Source organism: Bombina bombina, chromosome 3 (assembly GCF_027579735.1).
Source record: "Bombina bombina isolate aBomBom1 chromosome 3, aBomBom1.pri, whole genome shotgun sequence".
Classification (NCBI taxonomy): Eukaryota; Metazoa; Chordata; class Amphibia; order Anura; family Bombinatoridae; genus Bombina; species Bombina bombina.
In genome coordinates this window covers 371,152,673-371,178,013 of record NC_069501.1, presented here as the reverse complement: position 1 = coordinate 371,178,013, position 25,341 = coordinate 371,152,673, and the positions used below count along the sequence as shown (strand labels likewise).

The 25,341-nt window shown below is 39.5% G+C and overlaps 1 protein-coding gene across 1 annotated transcript in view; it reads right to left on the bottom strand.

Moving 5' to 3' along the window:
• The window catches only part of F5 (coagulation factor V), a 423,639-nt gene that overhangs the window by 162,471 nt on the left and 235,827 nt on the right, over positions 1–25,341 (bottom strand). Inside the window, exons 16-17 of the mRNA XM_053706505.1 lie at positions 19,015–19,251; positions 3,381–3,600 (exon numbers count right to left, since the gene is read on the bottom strand). Of these exons, the coding sequence (XP_053562480.1) occupies positions 3,381–3,600; positions 19,015–19,251 (457 nt within the window). The remainder of the gene's footprint in view (positions 1–3,380; positions 3,601–19,014; positions 19,252–25,341) is intronic.

The window sequence follows — 25,341 nt, the reverse complement described above, 5'->3', positions numbered from 1 at the left end:
GGTTAAGCCAGACTAAGGGATTGTGGTCCGTTATAAGGGAAAATTCCTGTCCATACAAACAAGTGTTCAACTTCCTCAGTGCCCAGACTAGGGCTAAACAGTCCTTCAAAATCCCATCAGCTTCTTTACGAGTTTTCTGTACCTGCTCTTTATAGGTATCCACAATCCCTTCATACTGACATAGGGTGCCCTTGAGTTGCTGCACCTCACTATGAGCCAGCGTCAGCTTCTCCTCCAGTGTCACTAAGTTTGTCTTTAATGTTTCATGTTCCACTCTCAAGCTGGTGTTTTCTGCAGTCTGTCGGTGCAGCCTGTCTAGCAGAGATTCCTGTTCTAAACGTGCTTTTTCCTCTGCACTCCTCTTCTCTCCCGCTAGCACTGTTACATGATTATTTAACGTGACCATTTCATCCTCTACGTGACTCTTCTCCTTCATCAGCGCATTGTAACGGGACTTCCACGTATCAATAGCGGATAGAGATTTACTGAGCTCAGCGTCCTGGGGCTTAGCAGCAGGTGGGTCAGTCTCTGCTGCACGGATCTGGGCACGGGTAGTCACAGGGTTAACATCGGCGGGACCCATAGGAGCGTAGGCAGAACCAAGGGGGGCCAAGTTATTTCCAAGGAGAACATCCGCGGGTAAATCCTTCATGACCCCCACATTCACAGGTCTAGCGCCCCCTCCCCAATCCAAATGTACCCTGGCAACAGGTAGGCGGAACACAGTGCCCCCTGCTACCCTCACAGCCACAGTGTCTCCAGTGTGCTGTTTCTCAGACACCAAGTTCTTTCGAAGCAAGGTCATGGTAGCACCAGTATCCCGTAGACCACTGACCTCCTTCCCATTCACTTTAACCAGTTGCCGGTTATTCCGGTGGGCAGCTTGCACAAGGTCTGCCTCATGTAGGATGCCCCAGCATTCTTGCGCCTCTACGTAGCGGGCCGCAGGCTGAGGGTTACGTGTGATTCCGCCGGCAGGTCTTCTCCAGGACTGTGCTTGGTTCGCTGCATTTAGGGGACACTCTGGTCTTTTGTGCCCTAGTTGCTTACATCCAAAGCATCGAATCGGTTGTGAGTAGCCCCGCGAATTGAACCGGGCTCTCTGAGGGTAGTTCGTGGCCAGAGGCCGTGTGGTATAGCGGTGCGCCGGGGGTTGGTAACTTACAGCTGCTGGGGTGACTGGGGGTCTGTACTCCACTCTAGCAGGGGGCTTAGTGGTAGCAGTGTCCAGTTTGCGGGCATCCGTATACTCATCTGCCAAGCGAGCCGCTTCATGCAGGGTGGAGGGTTTACGGTCCCGAACCCACTCTCGAACTCCTGCGGGTAACTTGTCGAAGCAATGTTCCAACAGGAATAGCTGCAGCACCTCTTCCCCAGACACGGCTTGGCACCCCGCTATCCAGTGAGCTGCTGTGCGGTGCACCTTACAGGCCCACTCAAGGTAGGAATCTCCAGCTAATTTAACAGTGTCTCTGAACCGCCTCCGGTATGCCTCTGGTGTAACCACATACCTGGAGAGCAGAGCCTCTTTTACAGTATTATAATCCCCGACTTCCTCATCTGGAATGGCCCGAAAAACCTCACTGGCCCGGCCGGATAATTTTCCGGATAATATCGTGACCCAGTCCTCTGCGGGTACCTTGTGAAGTGCACATTGCCTCTCAAAATCCGCAAGGTACCCATCAATCTCTCCTTCTGTTTCCAGGAAGTTTTTAAAAGCTGCAAAATTTACTTTTCTCTTTTCCACTGGGTTTACTGCAGCGCCGCTTTGGCGAAGTAGGTTGGCTTCCACAGCTGCTATGACCCGGTCGATAATTTCCGCAGATGGGTTGGGGCCATAATGTGCCAGTCTTATTTTGACAGCCCGGTCAAAACTTGCTTCTTCGGGGGTTCTGTCTGATATGCTGAGCCCATTGGTTCCTACGGTCCCTGGTACTCTTTCCATCTTTGTCAGTATTGTAATAATCCCCCTCTTCCTGAGGTTACTGGCTTGTGTAGTTGCTCTTCTGGGCGATAAGGTTCATTCCGTCGCTTGCCACCAATTGTTACGATACCAACAGGATACCAAGGGTTAATACCAGGGAACAATGTCCTGAATATGGGATCAGCAATTCACAACCCCAATCAGTTCCCCCCTCAAACATGAGACCAGGCTCCACATTTCAGGTTTAAAACAGAATGTAATTTATTAAAGGCTAGATGCCCAGTATTTATACAGGTTTGACCCCAGATGGGGGGGGGTTGAAAGACTGTTGTACATTAGATAAAAGGGGAAGACGCCCTTTGACATGATACAATAGAATTACATTACTTAACACTTTAAACACAAGACACTCTTGGCTTTCCTTATCACTTAGGCGTCTGCTCTCTGAGAGTGATTAAACAATGGAATGCTTATCACTAACTTAATTATAGCTGGAGCCAGCAACTTGTATTTAGAAAATAGAGTTAACACTTTCAGTCCTGACCGCAGGGTCTGTCACAATATATATATATATATATATATATATATATATATATATATATATATACAAATATGTGTGTTTATACACATATATGTACATTTATACACTTTGGAGCCCTTTCCACTCAAATACCTTAAAACTTGTAAAATAATTTTTAATATTTAATTATGTATTTTACTATGTATTTAATGTAAACATTTTACATTTAAATGTTCTTTGCTTAGAAGAAAATGTTCTTTGTATTTTTAAATATATATATTCTTTATGTCTGTATATAACTATAACTGTATATATATATATATATATATATATATATATATAGCTATATAGGTATAGATATATATTTTATTTAAAAAAATCAGAAGTATAAAGAAATATATATTTGAAAATAAAAAGAACATTTTCTTCTATGTGAAGAATATTGGAATGTAAAATATTCATAACTACCTTTGGGTTTAGCGCTGTAGGTCTTAAACAGTGTCAGGTTAGCGAGCGAGCGATAAGTGTTGTCTGTAGACTAGGTCAAAGTAAAAGTGGGCATTTTATATTATATTACACTTTGTATTATTTATAAAACAAATGTTCCTGTACTGACCCAGTTAACAGTGACATATATAGGACTTAATTATTAGGGTGGGCACTTCCCAGAGGCACACTGGTGTTTTGACGGCAGGGCTGTGACAGGAGGGGCAAGACCAGGCAGTTTGTACGTGGGACTGGGCATTCCATGGGGGCTGTGTGGAGCTGGGGGAATCTTATACAGAGAGGAAAGGGGCAAGATATTACTTTGGGGGCCAATGCTCCCCCAGCGATGCCACTGCCTGTTAACAAGTGCTGCTGATTTTTTTTTTACACCAGGATTACTTGTTAGTAAATTCTAAGCTTAGTTAGTACAAACATCTTACTGCAGCTTACCATGAAATGTGTGGCATTTCTTTACATTTGATGCTTTCTTAGACTCTTCTGGACATGTTTTTTTCATGTTTTTTTCAAAGTACCAACTTTTATCTTCCTCAAACGTCATAAAAAGCAGTATGAATTCACGTGCATCAAACGGCCTGTTGCTATACTTATCAAGGGTTCCGTTTTTACAGATCAACAATGGACCAAGGAGGCCAGAATGAATATCTCTTTCCTAAATGCATAGAAACATAGTTACTGTAACAAAAACTAAAAAATAATTATATATCCATACATACACAAACACACACACACACACATATATATATATATATATATATATATATATATATATATATGTGTGTGTGTGGCACTACGTATTCCCCTGTTATACTTATATCTAAGTGGTACATGTCTTTCACTTTAAGTGACAAAAAGCTCTGATACATTTTATTGTATTCAAAGCAGCTGTGGGTTCACTTTTTGAATGGGCTGAGCTCTATCTCTTTTCCACCTCCACTAAGAGGTTGATTTATGTTGCTACCACTTGTTTACATATTTTTTCAATTGTCAATACTTCAGTATTTACATCTTCAGTATAGATGGCAATTCAACAGGCACAATCGGCTAATTTAAAAATTTAAATTAAGGTTAACTATTTGTAAACAATATAAAGGGGTATTGTATTTAAAGCAGCTGCCTTTTTACAATAGGCTGTGTTCTCTCTCTCATCCCACACTATTTCAAATGAAAAAATAAAGGTAAATGTGTATATATATATATATATATATATATATATATATATATATATATATATATATACACAAAACACAGGAATGGACTGCACTCTCAGATCGTACAGGGTACTCATCCTAAGTCACTGTAAACAACACAGCCCTGAATATTGACAGACAGCTGTACAGTTCCCAGCAACCCAGGCAGTTAACCCCTATGCTGCCTGGATGACAGGCCCATAGGGAAAATTATAAAAAATTAGAGACCTTGACGAGGTCCACGGCTTGACACCAAATGCAATTGACTCTCCCATTTTTGCTTTTAAATATTGCTGTGTGGCTGCTGGTGAGTGCCAGGTTTTCTGTGTGTTTTACATACATACATATATATATATATATATACCTGTATATATAAATATATATATATATATATATATATATATAAAAGTGTGTATGTGTGTGTGTAATGTAACCCTCCCTCTCTGTGTTTTAAATGCTAACTCACCAACAAGCACCTGCAAATAGTTAAAATAAGAGAAAAGCCACAGGACACAGGAGGGAACACATTAGCATGGTGAGTACTAACCCTTTTGTTCACGCTGTGTCCAGTATTTTAATGTTCCGTTACAATAATGAAATGTGTGAACCATAAGATATAGTGAGGGGATTGTGTATGCTAGTAAAATATACTCTATTTACTACAACCAAGTAATATTTGAAAGGGACATTTAAATCAAAATGTAATTCCCTCTCAGTTATTTAAACAGAATTGCAGAATACTGTATTATTTTGCTTGTTTTGACGTAAAATACACTGCTTTTGTTGTAAAAATGATGCTTGTCCCACGCTCCACAGAGAAGTTGAAAAGTAAATGATGTAACACTAGCAAAAAAGTCTGCTGCAAAGTGCCTCATGGTAATAACTACATAAGCCATAGAAAAAGTATTAATCCTTTCCATCGTTTCTGGGTTAGGAGCATAATTAAAGCCTCAGTCATGCCTTGCTTAGGTTATAAGCAAAACATATCTTTATTTTCAAAACATTGAAAAAAACAAAAGAAGGAAATTCACTGATGCACCAGCATTTGTCCCACCCAGGAGACTAAAATACAGCACCGCTGCAGCAGAACTTGGTCCCTTTCACCAAAAAGGAAACCGTGGCACACTCCACTGAACAGCATGGAGTACAGTGCCCTCTGCTGGAAGATGGATTACACTACTTTGATTACCAAATGAAGAATGGATTAATTACACCACAACAGCCATAGTCTATAATGTTAGGCCTAGATTTGGAGTTTGGCGTCAGCCGTGAAAACCAGCGTTAGAGGCTCCTAACGCTGGTTTTAGGCTACCTCCGGTATTTGGAGTCACTCAAAAAAGGGTATAACGCTCACTTTTCAGCCGCGACTTTTCCATACTGCAGATCCCCTTACGTAAATTGCGTATCCTATCTTTTCAATGGGATTTTTCTAACTCCGGTATTTAGAGTCGTGTCTGAAGTGAGCGTTAGAAATCTAACGACAAAACTCCAGCCGCAGGAAAAAAGTCAGTAGTTAAGAGCTTTCTGGGCTAACGCCGGTTCATAAAGCTCTTAACTACTGTACTCTAAAGTACACTAACACCCATAAACTACCTATGTACCCCTAAACCGAGGTCCCCCCACATCGCCGCAACTCGATTAAATTTTTTTAACCCCTAATCTGCCGACCGCCAACTACGTTATCCTTATGTACCCCTAATCTGCTGCCCCTAACACCGCCGACCCCTATATTATATTTATTAACCCCTAATCTGCCCCCCACAACGTCGCCGCCAGCTACCTACAATAATTAACGCCTAATCTGCCGACCGCAAAGAGCCGCCAGCTACATTATAGCTATGTACCCCTAATCTGCTGCCCCTAACACCGCCGACCCCTATATTATATTAACCCCTAATCTGCCCCCCTCAACGTCGCCTCCACCTGCCTACACTTATTAACCCCTAATCTGCCGACCGGACCGCACCGCTATTATTATAAAGTTATTAACCCCTAATCCGCCTCACTAACCCTATAATAAATAGTATTAACCCCTAATCTGCCCTCCCTAACATCGCCGACACCTAACTTCAATTATTAACCCCTAATCTGCCGACTGGAGCTCACCGCTATTCTAATAAATGTATTAACCCCTAAAGCTAAGTCTAACCCTAACACTAACACCCCCCTAAGTTAAATATAATTTACATCTAACGAAATTAATTATCTCTTATTAAATAAATTATTCCTATTTAAAGCTAATTACTTACCTGTAAAATAAATCCTAATATAGCTACAATATAAATTATAATTATATTATAGCTATTTTAGGATTAATATTTATTTTACAGGCAACTTTGTAATTATTTTAACCATGTACAATAGCTATTAAATAGTTAAGAACTATTTAATAGTTACCTAGTTAAAATAATTACAAAATTACCTGTAAAATAAATCCTAACCTAAGTTACAATTAAACCTAACACTATACTATCATTAAATTAATTAAATAAAATACCTACAATTACCTACAATTAAACCTAACACTACACTATCAATAAATAAATTAAATACAATTCCGACAAATAACTACAATGAAATAAACTAACTAAAGTACAAAAAATAAAAAAGAACTAAGTTACAAAAAATAAAAAAATATTTACAAACATAAGAAAAATATTACAACAATTTTAAATTAATTACACCTACTCTAAGCCCCCTAATAAAATAACAAAGACCCCCAAAATAAAAAATGCCCTACCCTATTCTAAATTACTAAAGTTCAAAGCTCTTTTACCTTACCAGCCCTGAACAGGGCCCTTTGCGGGGCATGCCACAAGAAGTTCAGCTCTTTTGCCTGTAAAAAAAACCATACAATACCCCCCCCCCCAACATTACAACCCACCACCCACATACCCCTAATCTAACCCAAACCCCCCTTAAATAAACCTAACACTAAGCCCCTGAAGATCATCCTACCTTGTCTTCACCTCACCAGGTATCACCGATCCGTCCTGGCTCCAAAATCTTCATCCAACCCAAGCGGGGGCTGGCGATCCATCATCCGGTGGCTGAAGAGGTCCAGAAGAGGCTCCAAAGTCTTCATCCTATCCGGGAAGAAGAGGCGATCCGGACCGGCAACCATCTTGATCCAAGCGGCATCTTCTATCTTCATCCGATGACGACCGGCTCCATCCTGAAGACCTCCACCGCGGACCCATCTTCTTCCGGCGACGTCCAACTGAAGAATGACGGTTCCTTTAAGGGACGTCATCCAAGATGGCGTCCCTCGAATTCCGATTGGCTGATAGGATTCTATCAGCTAATCGGAATTAAGGTAGGAATATTCTGATTGGCTGATGGAATCAGCCAATCAGAATCAAGTTCAATCCGATTGGCTGATCCAATCAGCCAATCAGATTGAGCTCGCATTCTATTGGCTGATCGGAACAGCCAATAGAATGCGAGCTCAATCTGATTGGCTGATTGGATCAGCCAATCGGATTGAACTTGATTCTGATTGGCTGATTCCATCAGCCAATCAGAATATTCCTACCTTAATTCCGATTGGCTGATAGAATCCTATCAGCCAATCGGAATTCGAGGGACGCCATCTTGGATGACGTCCCTTAAAGGAACCGTCATTCTTCAGTTGGACGTCGCCGGAAGAAGATGGGTCCGCGGTGGAGGTCTTCAGGATGGAGCCGGTCGTCATCGGATGAAGATAGAAGATGCCGCTTGGATCAAGATGGTTGCCGGTCCTGATCGCCTCTTCTTCCCGGATAGGATGAAGACTTTGGAGCCTCTTCTGGACCTCTTCAGCCACCGGATGATGGATCGCCAGCCCCCGCTTGGGTTGGATGAAGATTTTGGAGCCAGGACGGATCGGTGATACCTGGTGAGGTGAAGACAAGGTAGGATGATCTTCAGGGGCTTAGTGTTAGGTTTATTTAAGGGGGGTCTGGGTTAGATTAGGGGTATGTGGGTGGTGGGTTGTAATGTTGGGGGGGGTATTGTATGGTTTTTTTTACAGGCAAAAGAGCTGAACTTCTTGGGGCATGCCCCGCAAAGGGCCCTGTTCAGGGCTGGTAAGGTAAAAGAGCTTTGAACTTTAGTAATTTAGAATAGGGTAGGGCATTTTTTATTTTGGGGGTCTTTGTTATTTTATTAGGGGGCTTAGAGTAGGTGTAATTAGTTTAAAATTGTTGTAATATTTTTCTTATGTTTGTAAATATTTTTTTATTTTTTGTAACTTAGTTCTTTTTTATTTTTTGTACTTTAGTTAGTTTATTTCATTGTAGTTATTTGTCGGAATTGTATTTAATTTATTTATTGATAGTGTAGTGTTAGGTTTAATTGTAGGTAATTGTAGGTATTTTATTTAATTAATTTAATGATAGTATAGTGTTAGGTTTAATTGTAACTTAGGTTAGGATTTATTTTACAGGTAATTTTTTAATTATTTTAACTAGGTAACTATTAAATAGTTCTTAACTATTTAATAGCTATTGTACATGGTTAAAATAATTACAAAGTTGCCTGTAAAATAAATATTAATCCTAAAATAGCTATAATATAATTATAATTTATATTGTAGCTATATTAGGATTTATTTTACAGGTAAGTATTTAGCTTTAAATAGGAATAATTTATTTAATAAGAGATAATTAATTTCGTTAGATGTAAATTATATTTAACTTAGGGGGGGTGTTAGTGTTAGGGTTAGGTGTCGGCGATGTTAGGGAGGGCAGATTAGGGGTTAATACTATGTATTATAGGGTTAGTGAGGCGGATTAGGGGTTAATAACTTTATTATAATAGCGGTGCGGTCCGGTCGGCAGATTAGGGGTTAATAAGTGTAGGCAGGTGGAGGCGACGTTGTGGGGGGCAGATTAGGGGTTAATAAATATAATATAGGGGTCGGCGATGGTAGGGCAGCAGATTAGGGGTACATAGGGATAATGTAAGTAGCGGCGGTTTACGGAGCGGCAGATTAGGGGTTAATAATAATATGCAGGGGTCAGCGATAGCGGGGGCGGCAGATTAGGGGTTAATAAGTGTAAGGTTAGGGGTGTTTAGACTCGGGGTACATGCGTTAGGAGCTGAACGCGGCTTTTTTGCAGGTGTTTTTTTTTCAGCTCAAACAGCCCCATTGTTTTCTATGGGGGAATCGTGCACGAGCACGTTTTAGAGGCTGGCCGCTTGCGTAAGCAACTCTGGTATCGAGAGTTGAAGCTGCGTTAAATATGCTCTACGCTCCTTTTTTGGAGCCTAACGCAGCCTTTATGTGGACTCTCAATACCAGAGTTATTTTTATGGTGCAGCCAGAAAAAAGCCGGCGTTAGCTACGCGGGTCCTTACCGACAAAACTCTAAATCTAGCCGTAAGTGATTTGTTGGTTCAGTACTTAGACTGTAATTGAGACTGTGGTTATGTGCTGTTAAAGCAAACTTCACTGAGCATGAAGAGCTGTGTTAGAGCTTGTTTATGGCACCATCTCTCCCATTAGTTCTGGTACATAGAAAATGTCTGTTAATTGCTGCTAAAGGTCTCTAGATGAATGATATTAACTTTTGCAAGAGAACATCTAGCATATTACATTTTAATAGATGTTGTGCTTCCCCATCAGCAAATAGATTTCTTTTTTTAATGTTTTAGAACAAACTTTAATAAATAATAATCAGCCAGCTATCCACTACAAACATACTGATGGTGATGGGCATGATGGTAGAAACATAGATTCTGACGGTAGATAAGAACTATAGGCCCAACAAGTCTGCCCAATATTCCTAAAAGGATAAACAACTAGCTTGTAGGATAGCTTTATGCTTAATCCAGGCATTCATGAAGTCACCCACAGTGTTTGTCATTACCACCTGTTGTGGAAGGTGAGATCACACAACCTCCCCAAAAAAGCTCTACTTTAGCTTACGCTCTTGATATGATGTATATTTTTTACATCTGGGCAGTCATTTTACCCCTCAGCTGACACTGTAACATACTGATCATTAATGGTACCTTTGTAGCTACAATTAACACATGTAAACAGAAGTGATTTGGCCCTCTTGACTGCCCCATAAAGGGGCATGAAACACAAACTTTTTCTTTCATGATTTAAATGCAGAATACAATTTTTTTTTTTTATCTTTTTATGTTTATTAAGCATCAGGGGTATTTAACAAAACATAAAATCAATTCCAACAAAAGCAAAAAGAATGCATAAGAATGAAAAAAAAAAGAACCCTGCAAACAAAACCAGCCCTTAAAACACCAGGTCCACATCATAAGTAAACAGTAATAAAATCATGGGTTATTACAGTTGAGTGAATTATTCAACTACGTTCTTTAAACGTACCACCTGATGCTGCTTTTTCTTGATTTTTTCCCCCTTTCCCCTCCCCCCTTCCTCTAATCTTCCCCAGATGTTATATCGATTTGTTTTAATGATCTTACATCAATAAATCTTACATAGTATCCTTCCAGTATGTAGGGAAAAAAAAAAAAAAAAAAAGAAATTCAAAAGTTTGTAGCCCTTTATTGGCTGCGGGGAGTTTACCAAACTCCCAGGAGAACCAATTCCGTATCTCTAAATGGGTAGATCAGGTGATCAATCTCACTAGGAGGTAAGATTTTAATGAAATTTGACCATTTAGAGAAAAAACTTCTTACATCCTGGTCGTTCTGTAAGTTAGTGTCTAATTGTTCCATAATACACTGTTTCTTCAAACAGTTTTTTATCTCTACGATGCTCGGGACTGCTTTCGAGTTCCACTTCTTCAAAATTAAATACCTCATTGCTAGAATTACCATAACTACGAGTTTAAATTTCTCCTGGGGAAGGCCTAAGTCCCCCGTGGGGAAAACTATATTTGCAGGGGATAGCTTCAGTGGGGTGATGCCCATCAGGTTGGTAAGCCAGTATTGCGCTTTTAACCAACAATTCCTGATTCTTGGGCAATACCAGAACATATGAATGAGATTTGCCGAAGGGTATGAGCATTTTGGGCATTTGTTAAAACTACGACTTCGACATTTGACTCCTTTCTCTGGCGAGAAGTACGTCATATGTAATAGCTTAACATGTGCCTCCCGCCAAGTGGCAGAAAATGTGGCACTCGAGATTGCTTGTATTGATGAAGTTACTACAGGAAGGACCACTGAGTTTTCTGGGAGGGTTGCTATCCATTTAGTCTGAATTTTTTCTACTATTTCTGGACCTTTAGAGGAGGTCAATTTTTGGTATATGTATGAAATTGATGACCGGCCATTTTTAACTAATAATATCCAGTTCTCAAGTATACCCAGAGACCAGTCCCATCCAAAATCATTTACTAATTTAAGTGCAAGGTGTCTTGCTTGAAGATAAGCAAAGAAGTTTTTATTAGAAAGCTGAAAATTCTCTTTAATAGAATCAAAGGTTTTGATACATTTTCTTGGAAAATCAAGTAATTGAGCAATGTTTACTAAACCCAGAGTTTCCCATTTAGAGAAAAGAGCTGATTGTATCCCAGCCTGAAATTGAGGGTTATTTAAGAGAGGTAAAAACGTGAAACCCTAAATTGAATATGCAGTATAGAACATATCTTTCTCCACATCTGGATTGGGTTATAGATGGACTTCATTTTTTTTATTTCTGGTGGAATTATATTGTTATTACAATGTAGTATCGCTATTAAAGAATATGGGTAAGCTATGTTATTTTCAAGATCAAGACTCGTAATGTAATTAGCGCCTGTTAACCAATCTACCACCACTCTCGCCTGGAAGACTATATTATATAATCGAATATCTGGTAGCGAAAGACCCCCGTATTCTGTAGTAAGCATTAATTTAGAAAGAGAAATCCTAGGTTTTTTACTTTGCCATATAAAAGAGCGAAGAGACGAATTAAAGGAAAGGATATCTTTTGTTTTCAAGATGAGTGGAGTATTCTGAAGGACGTACAGAATTTTGGGGAGAAGAGTCATTTTATAAAGAGCAATACGTCCTGACAAGGACAGAGGGAGATTCTGCCAGTTTTTGAAAGCTTGCTTAACTCTATTAAGTACCGGGGGGATATTTAAATCATACCAATCATTAGGGTTGGGGGAAATCCAGATGCCTAGATATTTAAATGCATCTGGGACTATGGAGAATGGAATAGCTACATGGGAGTCCTTTGTGTGTTTAAGCCAACATAACTCAGATTTTAAAATATTCACTTTATAACCAGAAAAAGAGCTAAACTGATCTATAATGTCAAGAAGTCTTGGTATATTTCTGGCTGTGTTTGAAATATAAATCAGGACATCGTCTGCGTAAAGTGCAATTTGCAATTCTTTTTCCTTAATTTTGATCTCTTCAAGTTGATGACGAATTTGGATAGCAAGGGGTTCGATGGCCAAATCGAAAAGTAACGGGGAAAGAGGACACCCCTGTCTGGTTCCTCTTCCTAATCTTATATCTTGTGTTAAACCATCATTAACCATGATTCTCGTAGATGTATTACTATATAAGTTATTAAATAAACGCAGGAAGTTGCCTCTAAGTCCGAACTGCTGTAGCGCGAAACTTAAATGATCATGGTGTACTGAATCGAACGCTTTTTCAGCGTCGATAGATATAATTGCCATATCAGGGGTGTCCTCTCCCCCCGTCTCCCCCGCCTCAAGCCTCTTGAAATGTTCTATTAGCGTAAATACTTCCCTTATTTTGGCTGATGAGTTTCGATTCGATAAGAAACCAACTTGGTCTTTATGGATGATAGTTGAAATCAGTGGTTGGAGTCTATGCGCTAGGATAGATGTCAAGAGTTTATAGTCCGTGTTTAATAGCGCAATAGGTCTATATGACTCCTTTTTATTTGGGTCTTTCCCCTGTTTTAAGATGAGGTTTGTATATGACCCAAACAAATTCTTTAGTTGGTGAATTACCAGAAATGTAGATGTCATTAAAAAGTGAAGTTAGGTGGCTTATTATTTCGGGTGCTAAAATTTTGTAAAACTCATTCGGAAGTGCATCCGGTCCCGGAGCTTTATTGGAGGACAGCCTTTGAATCGTTGTTGAAATTTCTGCTTCAGTAAAGGGGGATTGCAATGTTTGGAGCAGATCAGGCGACAAGGATGGAAAAACTAGTTTATCCCAGAAATTCTCTCTCTGGAGTTTATTAGAAACCTTAGAAGTATATAAAGATTCATAGTATTCTGCGAATACTCCACGAATTTCTTCGGGGGAATTAAGGTTTTTGCTGCCATTTATGATAGATTTTATTATGCGAGAACCTTTTTCAATTTTAACCAGGTTAGCCAAAAGCTTCCCTGTTTTGTTACCATAATGATATAGTTTGGCCTGTAGCCTAAGGTCTCTCTGGGTAGTTTTATAAAGAAGAAAAGAATCCCTCTCCGCTAGTGCTGAATTATATCTAGTCCAGTTTTCTAAAGTTTTACTTAAGATGTAACGATTATATGCGTTTGTAACGGCCCTTAAGACTTCATTTTCCCTCCTTTTAATTTTCTTGGACCTGGATATGGAATATGCTAATATTTCCCCACGAAGGACCGCCTTTGCAGTTTCCCAAAATAGGGCAGGTTTGGAAGTATGTTGTTGATTAAACAGTGCAAATTCTTGAAATCTGGAGATGAGCCAGTTTTAAAATTTTAAATCTGAAGTTAAATATTGTGGAAATACAAAGCTACCATTCCTGTACCCTGAAGAATTTAAGTGGAACTCGAGAGTAATCGGAGCGTGATCCGATATGGTTATAGGTAAGATCTTGGTGGACACTTTCATTTTACATATTTTTTCATCTGCTAGAAAAAGGTCGATTCTCGAAAGAGTTTTATGCGCTCTCGAGTGGCACGTATAATCTCTATTGTCAGGATTTTGGAGTCTCCAAATATCACAAAGTTTTAGGTTACGAAACAGTCTAATGAATAGTTTGGACTCCAAATTATCTAGTTTTGTTTTAATTGGAATAGAATTCTGTCTAAGCCTATCCAACGGGTATTGAGGAGCCATGTTAAAATCGCCTCCGAGTATCAGATACCCTTCTGTAAATGAAAGGAGCTTATTTTGCAAGTTTTCCCAAAAGGGAAGATTAAAAACATTGGGAGCATATACGTTACATAATGTAAATAATGTATTTAAAATCTTGATTTTTATCAATAGGTATCTTCCTTCCTGGTCTGTGGCTAGTTGTATTACCTCATAGGGGAGTTTCTTCCCAATGAGGATTGCTACCCCACCCTTTCTTTGTGTAGTAGAAGAGAAAAAGACTTCCCTAACCCAGGAAGATTTAAGTTTTAAAACTTCCTCTGGTTTTAAGTGGGTTTCCTGTAGGAAAGCTACATCAGTGTTTATCTTTCTTAGTTGGGCAAGTATGGCTTTCCGTTTGATGGGAGAGGTGAGGCCTCCAATATTCCAGGAGGTCATTTTTAAATTACTCCCCGCTGACATTTTGATTTAAAGTGATAAAGGGCAGCAACACAAAAAAAAAAAAAAAAAAAAAAGGGGGCGGAAGGATGGGAGGGAAAAAATGATTTTAACCCTATAACCTTCCCAGCCCCATCCCGTATGCTGTCTGCTTGTTCATTGGACTCACTCTAAGTGAGTATCTCTGTTTGGGTGATTAACTTTACTCAGTTTTTATCCTGTGGGAAAGATTCAGCATAAAATTTAGCTGCTTCTTGTGCTGTATCAAAGAGGTGTGTATGACCATCAAGGGAGAGTTTCAACCTTGCTGGGTATAGCAGGGTTGCTTGCACCCCTTTCTTAATGAAATTAGTGCAATGTGGAGCAATTTCCCTTCGTTTTGTGGCTGTGCCTATAGAATAGTCCTGAAACAGGTAGATTTTGGCCTCATTTAGAAAAATAGGTTGCTGTTTGCGAAAAGCCTGGAGTAATAGCATCTTGTGTTGAAAGTTTAAAAATTTTACAATAATGGGTCTTGGCCGGGTGTTGTTTCTGTGTGTGTTGGGTTGGCCTACCCTGTGTACTCTTTCTATAATTATAGACGAGTGAATTTCTGATAATTGTAATAGCCTGGGGAGTGTGACCTTAACTAACTGGCCAAAGGAGGGGTTTTAGGGTGCCCGTGTAAAAATCTATCCATAAATAGTGGGGTGATATAAAGATTACTATGTAGGATTGTCCAAGTAGTGAAGTGAGTTGTGGTTAAAAAGTGCTGTGATTATAAATTAATTGAAGGGGGTAAGAAATACCCAGTGGAAGTGAGTGAGTCTGAGAAATTTGAATTCAATGTGAGGTTCGAGGGGTGATGTTACCCTTTTGTGTCATAAGAAAGTGAAGGTGAGAAAAAAAAAAAAAAGCATATGTGAAGTGAGAAAAAAGTGGGGAAGAGGGAGAAAAAAAAAAGAAAAAAAAAAGGGATTCCAGCAGAAAATAAAAGATTATAGAAATTTTCCTTTAGGCCGTGACAGGGGGGATACACTGATTTCAAGAGACCTGTATGTCTATGAGAAGAATCAGCAGAGAGATTTAATTTCTGCAGACTCAGGTAGATTCCAAGTTTAGAAACATAAAGGATTCCTGGGTGCACAGGCAATTATTCTACTTTCCAGGAGATAAACAGGCTTGGAAAGTTATCCAGGTATACACAGTTACAAAAATTACCAGCTAGGTCCAAAGGTGTGTCAAAAAAAAAAAAAAAAAAAAAAAGGGGGATTTTAACTTAATTCAGTTGAAGCTTCTGATCTAAGTTATTTCAATCAGACCTTCATCTACCTCCCAGGAAGAATTGGTTAGCTTATAAATTCTAGGGAGGGAGGGGTGATGCCTAAATGAAATGAGATAATACGGTTATCAGATTAACCTCCTTCAATTGAAGCAGTGTATCTGTACAGCTAGAAAAATAGAGACATTGTGAGTTTTAAACAAAACAAAATATCTTAGAGTATAGTCTCTTAGCCTCCTAAATAGGGGGGGGGGGGGCTTTGTTGGGAAAGTGTAAAATTGTGGGGGCTTCTATACAGTTACTGTCCCCCTCCCTTTTTTTTCACTTCTCCCCCTTTCTTCCCCCCTTCCTTTCCTCTACCCTTCTTCCCCTTTCTCCCCTTCCTCTTTTCTTTTTAACTCTGTGAGTTCCCCGCAACAAAACAACCTGTTTAGTTTAAACAGTATCAGTGCTTCAACCTGTATTCTATTGTTAGTGATGTACAAAATGCGACTTTGTTAGCAACTTGCATAAACAGCTTTCTGTAGTAGCCTCAAGTTGTAGAAAAATATCTCTTGTTATTAACTAAAACAAGGAAATGAAATAATACGATTATCTAGTTAAGCTCTTTCAATTGCAACAATATGTCTGTACAACTAGAAAAGTAGAGGCATTGCGATTTTAAACAATATATCTTAGGATGTAATCTCTTAGCCTCACTTTGTGATCAGTTTATGTAAACAACTTTCTGTAATAGCCTCAAGTTATAGAAGGGTATCTCTTATTATTAAATAAAATAGAGTATGATTAAACCAAAATGACATGTGATATTTAGTGGTGTCCTCTATAATGAGAGAGATAGTCTGAAAAAAAGTTCTAATTGTACACTTTGCTTAGTCACAATAGTACCCAGTGTAGTCTATTTTATATGCAAAGTTCTGTGCTATTGTCCCGTGTATTAATTTGGTAAGTTCCAGGGGATTCCAGCCTTGACACCTTTTGCAGGTACCCAGAGGGTATTGTCCGCCCAGCTAAATCAGCAGAGAGAGGGAAGAGAAATAGAACCAACATTCACTGTCTGTATACGTTACCAGCTCTCTTGGTGGCCGTCCCCAGCTGTGTTGTGTCTCTTTCCACCTTTTTAACCTTCTCCGTGCACTCCGAACCGAAGGGAAGGGGATCTAACAGGGACTACCAGCGGTCCAGGAGGAACAAAAAGTGGGATCTGAAAGTTCTGTGCAGCGATTCCTTTGAAAACAGTTGAAGTGAGGTCTTCCCCAGGGTTTTTACACAAACAGCTCTGCAGATTTACCCGGCACCTACCCCTCACGCAGCACCGGTGGGAGGGGGGTTTTGGGTGGTCTTATCAGATGGCCGTGGCTGCTGTTAATCTTTAGCCAGGAGTTGTGACCGTGACTGATGAGGAATCACAGATGAGCCCGAAAGAAAAAAGCCTTTGCCGGTCTGAGCAGATCCTATCCCTCTCGCAGCTTCAGTGGGAGGGAGCTTTGTGAGCGTTGTTAGAGCGAACCGGTGGCCCACAGCGCAAGTAACTTGGCAGTGCTGCAGCAGGTAAGGTCTTTCTTGTAAGCCGGGCAGCCAGAAGCAGGTGGGCACAGGATACAAAATCGACCTGGGAAAGAGGAATCCCTCTCAGGGGTGCAGACAGCAATATTCAGCCGAGCAGTAAAAGGTAAAAGTCTTTCTTACCGGCTGGATTACCGACAGACAGGTGCAGACAGGATTCAAGCCTGATTAGAGAAGATACGTCCCCCGCACGGATGCGTATGCCGGTAATTAGTACTGTAGCAACAAGTAAGATCTTCTTACCAGTCAGGCTGCGGAGGGTCAAATACAAACAAAATTCAGGCCAACCTAAGAGAGAGGAGTCACCCACCAGGGCACAGGTAACTTCTATGGGTCCAGGTTTAGTGATTCCCCGGGCGGGCTTAATCGACCAGCTTTCTCTTAGCACTGCTGGGTAAGTTATTTCTCCTGTCTACTGCCCTTATAGTATCGGGATAGTTGTTCTTCTCAGTGAGTATGTTGGTTCGCTGCTGCGTCCCGGAGATAGTCTCTGTATAGCAGCACAAGATGTCTGCCTGTTGTAGAGTTAAATACAAATAAGAGTGAGCGTTTCGAAGACAGTCAGATGTAGCTTTAAAGTGCGATATTGTGGCACTTATGGAGGTTCTGGCAGCGATGTATTCAGCTGTTCAAGCCTCCCTTGGTCTATGGGTTTGGGCGCGAGTCTATCGCCAACAGCTTGGGGGAAGGTAAATCAGAGCAGGTGCGATACGTGACCACACACCTGAACTCCTCCTCCAGATCCTCCGCAGAATACAATTTTAAACAACTTTCCAATTTACTTCTATTTTTTAATTTGATTCCTTCTCTTGTTATTCTTTGCTGAAAAGTTTATCTAGGTAAGCTCAGGAGCAGCAAATAACCTAGGTTCTAGCTGCTGATTGGTGGCTGCATATATATACTGATTGTCATTGACTCATCCATGTGCTCAGTTAGAAATCAGTAGTGCATTGTTGCTCTCTCAACAAATGATACCAAGAGAATGAAGCAAATTAAATAATAGAAGTAAATTAGAAAGTTGTTTAAAATTGCATTCTCTATCTGAATCATGAAAGAAAACTTTTGGGTTTCATGTTTCTTTAAATGTCCAATTTTTTTTAAATCCATGAATGTTACCTAAATGTAAAAGACATGTTAGTGTCCAGTATTTTGTAAAAATTTTACTGGACAGCCTGCAAAAATACCAGACTATTCGATTGAATACTGGACACCTGGCAAACCGATATATATACATAACCCCACACAGCCACTATGCTTCCTCAGCAATGCTTTATTGTTATAAAGGTGTTTATATCAGCAAAAATAACATGTGACATTAACCCTTTAAGGATTTAGCATATCAAAGACCAAACCTGTATTATTATTTTTTTACAAGTTGCATGTTACATACTTGCCTATTGGTTCATTAGGATGTGTGGGTGGCAAAACAAAATGGCTTGAAGCTGACTGCACATGCACTTTGACAAAAGCTTTAAGAAACAGTTCAGGCCTCATAAAGAACTGTGGAGTATTTAAACAATGTGGGTGTGTATAGACTTCATAATGGATCTTGCAGCCGCAAACTGTTTGATTTACTCTTCCGGGAGATCCTTAAACAGTTATGCAATTCAAAATAATATTAATACATAGTAATGAGATTCCTGCACTGTGCATGGCTTACCGGGTTCACACCAGAATAGTAGGCCCAAGTCCTGCAGGCTGATCCCTCTGGCTCTGGCCCAGATTGCTTTGTAGCATACCAAACATAGACATGTGTTTCACCTGGACTCACAGCATCATCCTTCCTTAGCCAGTCCTTGGTATCATCATTATAACCAAGTCCTTCTGATGACTTTTCATAAGAAATGCCATGGGCGTGTATAGAATATGGCCTTGTTGCTAGATTTTTAAATGTCACCTTTAAATAAGACAATCATAAAAGTCAATTAAATGTTAGTTTTGCAATACAATTATTAATAGGATATGCAATTAGAAAGTCTTTAGAAACACAATTATTGGTATTCATTTTCAGGAATTCTTGGCGGAATTCTAAGTGGACTCAATGTGTTAGGCTTATGCAGCCCTTGTTATTGATGATTTTAAACCAAATACGCCAACATCTTAACAGTAGCTTTAGATCACTGGTTTTCAAAACTGTCCTCAAACCTCCCTAACAGGGCACATTTTGAGGATCGGTGGGTGGGGGGGGGGGGGTTTACTGTTAGAGGGGGGGCTTAGTATTTTTTTAATGCAAAAGAGCTGTTTAATTTAGGGCAATGCCCTACAAAAAGCCCTTTTAAGGGCTATTGATAGTTTAGTATTAGATTAGGGGGTGTTTTTATTTGGGGGGCTTTTTATTTTCATAGGGATTAGGTTTAATTTTTTATTTTTGATAATTTGGTTTATTATTTTATGTAATGTTAGATTTTTTATTTTTTGTAATTTTAGAGTTTTTTATTTTAATTGTAGTTTAGTATTTTTTATTTAGGTAATTGGGGTTAATTTAGGGGGTGTTAGGTTAGGGGCTTAGTAATTTAAATAGGGTAATTGCGTTGTGGGGGTTTAATGGTTTAGGAGTTAATAGATTAGGTTAATTCTGATGTGGGTTAATGGCGGTTTAGGGGTTAATAGATATATTAGTTTAATTGCGATGTGGGTTAATGGCGGATTAGGGGTTAATAGTTTAATTAGGTTAATTGCGATATGGGTGAATGGCGGTTTAGGGGTTAATACATATATTAGGGAGATTGCGATGTGGGTGAATAGCGGATTAGTGGTTAATAGTTTAATTAGGCATATTGCATTGTGGGGGGTCGTCAGTTTAGGGGTTATTAGTTGCGATGTTGGGGGATTGCGGATATAGGGGTTTTTACTTGTCGGGTTTAATTTTGGGAGGCGGGTTAGACTTTTAACGGATATTTAAATTTATTTTCTTTTCTTAGGCGCCGCCAGTTTCTAACATGGCGTAAGTTACTGGCGACTCCAGAAATTTGTATTTACGCACATTTCTGGACATCGCTAGTTTATCCACCAGGGGAAATTACGGGTGACGTGGGTTTCAGCAGTTATGCTGAAGCCTGCGCCGCATATGTAATCTCGCCCCCCATGTTACAGGGGGCCGTCAAAAATAAATTTGTCAGTAAAAAAAATCTACTGCTTATTTGAAATTCAAAGTAAGTATTATTGCATTGTCTTTGTATTATGCACGTGTTAATTATGCAGTTCTATGTATTTAGTGGTCCTTTAAATAGCTCCCGGATTGAAGGAGTTTAGTATTCATTTTAGGTGCCAGTATTAATAGATTTTAATCCTTTTGGGAGTATATTATTGATAATAGTGAAAGGGCACAATCCCAATAATTATATTTACTAACACTTATACTTATGCTTGAATTGAGTGAACAATATGATGCTGATACAATGTGTTTGCTTTGAATGAGTATGAGAGTGTTTCAGAATGATACATTGTTGCATTTTCTTTAATTTTTAAAAAAATGATGTAATTTTACACAATACAGTGATACAAAAGCTACATTTCTAAAGATCTAAAGGTGTAAAAATAAAGATCAACAGCTGTAATAATGAAGATCTACAGGTGTAAAAACTTTTGGCTAGATTTAGAGTTTGGCGGTAGCCGTCAAAACCAGCGTTAGAGGCTCCTAACGCTGGTTTTGGGCTACCGCTGGTATTTAGAGTCAGTCAGGAAAGGGTCTAATGCTCAGTTTGCAGCCGCGACTTTTCCATACCGCAGATCCCCCTACGCCATTTGCGTATCCTATCTTTTCAATGGGATCTTTCTAAAGCCGGTATTTAGAGTCTTGGCTGAAGTGCGCGTCTAACGACAAAACTCCAGCCGCAGAAAAAAGTCAGTAGTTAAGAGCTTTCTGGGCTAACGCCGGTTTATAAAGCTCTTAACTACTGTGCTCTAAAGTACACTAACACCCATAAACTACCTATGTACCCCTAAACCGAGGCCCCCCCACATCGCCGCCACTCTAATAAAAATTTTTAACCCCTAATCTGACGACCGCACACCGCCGCCACCTACGTTATCCCTATGTACCCCTAATCTGCTGCCCCTAATACCGCCGACACCTACATAATATTTATTAACCCCTAATCTGCCGCCCCCGCTATCGCTGACACCTGCATATTTTTTTAACCCCTAATCTGCCGCTCCGTACACCGCCGCAACCTACATTATACCTATGTACCCCTAATCTGCTGCCCCTAACAGAGCCGACCCCTATATTATATTTATTAACCCCTAATCTGCCGCCCCCAACGTCGCCTCCACCTACCTACAATTATTAACCCCTAATCTGCTGACCGGACCACACCGCTACTATAATAAATGTATTAACCCCTAAAGCTAAGTCTAACCCTAACACTAACACCCCCCTAAGTTAAATATAATTTAAATCTAACGAAATAAATTAACTCTTATTAAATAAATTATTCCTATTTAAAGCTAAATACTTACCTGTAAAATAAACCCTAATATAGCTACAATATAAATTATAATTATATTGTAGCTATTTTAGGATTTATATTTATTTTACAGGCAACTTTGTAATTATTTTAACCAGGTACAATAGCTATTAAATAGTTAATAACTATTTAATAGCTACCTAGTTAAAATAAGTACAAAATTACCTGTAAAATAAATCCTAACCTAAGTTACAATTAAACCTAACACTACACTATCAATAAATAAATTAAATAAACTACCTACAATTATCTACAATTAAACCTAACACTACACTATCAATAAATTAATTAAATACAATACCTACAAATAAATACAATGAAATAAACTAACTAAAGTACAAAAAATAAAAAAATATTTACAAACATTAGAAAAATATTACAACAATTTTAAACTAATTACACCTACTCTAAGCCCCCTAATAAAATAACAAAGACCCCCAAAATAAAAAAATTCCCTACCCTATTCTAAAATTAAAATAGAAAAGCTCTTTTACCTTACCAGCCCTGAAAAGGGCAATTTGCGGGGCATACCCCAAAGAATTCAGCTCTTTTGCCTGTAAAGAGAAAACATACAATACCCCCCCCCCCCCAACATTATAACCCACCACCCACATACCCCTAATCTAACCCAAACCCCCCTTAAATAAACCTAACACTAAGCCCCTGAAGATCTTCCTACCTTGTCTTCACCATGCCAGGTATCACCGATCGCTCCAGGCTCCGAAATCTTCATCCAAGCCCAAGCGGGGGTCCAGAAGAGGCTCCAAAGTCTTCATGCTATCCGGGCAGAAGAGTAGATCCGGACCAGCAACCATCTTCTTCAAAGCGGTGACAAGCGGCTCCATGTTGAAGACCTCCGTCGCGGATCCATCCTCTTCTTGCGAGGTCCTAAGTCCGAATGAAGGTTCCTTTAAATGACGTCATCCAAGATGGCGTCCCTCGAATTCCGATTGGTTGATAGGATTCTATCAGCCAATCGGAATTAAGGTAGGAAAAATTTGATTGGCTGATGGAATCAGCCAATCAGATTGAGCTCGCATTCTATTGGCTGATCGGATCAGATTTTCCCTACCTTAATTCTGATTGGCTGATAGAATCCTATCAGCCAATCGGAATTCGAGGGACGCCATCTTGGATGACGTCATTTAAAGGAACCTTCATTCGGACTTAGGACCTCGCAAGAAGAGGATGGATCCGCGACGGAGGTCTTCAACATGGAGCCGCTTGTCACTGCTTTGAAGAAGATGGTTGCCGGTCCGGATCTATTCTTCTGCCCGGATAGGAGGAAGACTTTGGAGCCTCTTCTGGACCTCTTCAGCCGTCGCTTGATAGAAGACTTCAGCCGGATGATGGATCTCCAGCCCCCGCTTGGGCTTGGATGAAGATTACGGATCCTGGAGCGATCGGTGATACCTGGCATGGTGAAGACAAGGTAGGAAGATTTTCAGGGGCTTAGTGTTAGGTTTATTTAAGGGGGGTTTGGGTTAGATTAGGGGTATGTGGGTGGTGGGTTGTAATGTTGGGGGGGTATTGTATGTTTTTTTTTACAGGCAAAAGAGCTGAATTCTTTGGGGCATGCCCCGCAAAGGGCCCTTTTTCAGGGCTGGTAAGGTAAAAGAGCTTTTCTATTTTAATTTTAGAATAGGGTAGGGCATTTTTTTATTTTGGGGGTCTTTGTTATTTTATTAGGGGGCTTAGAGTAGGTGTAATTAGTTTAAAATTGTTGTAATATTTTTCTAATGTTTGTAAATATTTTTTAATTTTTTGTAACTTAGTTAGTTTATTTCATTGTATTTATTTGTAGGTATTGTATTTAATTAATTTATTGATAGTGTAGTGTTAGGTTTAATTGTAGATAATTGTAGGTAGTTTATTTAATTTATTTATTGATAGTGTAGTGTTAGGTTTAATTGTAACTTAGGTTAGGATTTATTTTACAGGTAATTTTGTAATTATTTTAACTAGGTAACTATTAAATAGTTATTAACTATTTAATAGCTATTGTACCTGGTTAAAATAATTACAAAGTTGTCTGTAAAATAAATATTAATCCTAAAATAGCTATAATATCATTATAATTTATATTGTAGCTATATTAGGGTTTATTTTACAGGTAAGTATTTAGCTTCAAATAGGAATAATTTATTTAATAAGAGTTAATTTATTTCGTTAGATTTAAATTATATTTAATTTAGGGGGGTGTTAGTGTTAGGGTTAGACTTAGCTTTAGGGGTTAATACATTTATTAGAGTAGCGGTGAGATCCGGTCGGCAGATTAGGGGTTAATTATTGTAGGTAGGTGGAGGCGACATTGGGGGCGGCAGATTAGGGGTTAATAAATATAATATAGGGGTCGGCGGTGTTAGGGGCAGCAGATTAGGGGTACATAGGGATAACGTAGGTTGCGGCGGTGTACGGAGCGGCAGATTAGGGGTTAATAATAATATGCAGGGGGCGGCAGATTAGGGGTTAATAAATGTAATATAGGGGTCGGCGGTGTTAGGGGCAGCAGATTAGGGGTACATAGGTATAATGTAGGTTGCGGCGGTGTACGGAGCGGCAGATTAGGGGTTAATAATAATATGCAGGGGTCAGCGATAGCGGGGGCGGCAGATTAGAGGTTAATAAGTGTAAGGTTAGGGGTGTTTAGACTCGGGGTACATGTTAGGGTGTTAGGTGCAGACTTAGGAAGTGTTTCCCCATAGGAAACAATGGGGCTGCGTTAGGAGCTGAACGCTGCTTTTTTGCAGGGGTTAGGTTTTTTTCAGCTCAAACTGCCCCATTGTTTTCTATGGGGGAATCGTGCACGAGCACGTTTTTGAAGCTGGCCGCGTCCGTAAGCATCGCTGGTATTTAGAGTTGCAGTGGCGGTAAATATGCTCTACGCTCCCTTTTTTGGAGCCTAACGCAGCCATTCTGTGAACTCTAAATACCAGCGGTATTTAAAAGGTGCGGGGGAAAAAAAGCAAGCGTAGCTAACGCACCCCTTTTGCCGCAGAACTCTAAATCTAGCCGTTAGAGTGTTATAAATTATCTAGCGCATTAGAGCATTTTATTATTGCTGTATTATGTGCCTGTCATACCTCCCCATTTGATCACTACTGACATCCCTTTTAAACAAAGAAAGAAATCTTGTGTCTTTGACAAGATCCTCCTTATTAAAGGGATATAAAACCCAAACATTTTCTTTTAAAAATTTACTTCTATTATCAAATAGACTTTTCCCATAGTATCCTTTTGTTGAAGAGATACCTAGGTAGGTGTCTGGAGCATTACAAGGCAGGAAATAGTGCTGACATCTAGTGCTCTTGCAAATGGATAACATTCTTGCAAAACTGCTGCCACATAGTGCTCCAGGCACGTGCACACTCCTGAGCTTATGTCCCTACTTTTCAACAAAATATACCAAGAAGACAAAGAACATTTGATAATAGAAGTAAATTAGAAAGTTGTTTAAAAGTGAATGCTCTGTCTGAATCATGAAAGAAAAATGCTGGGTTTCATGTTCCTTTAATACT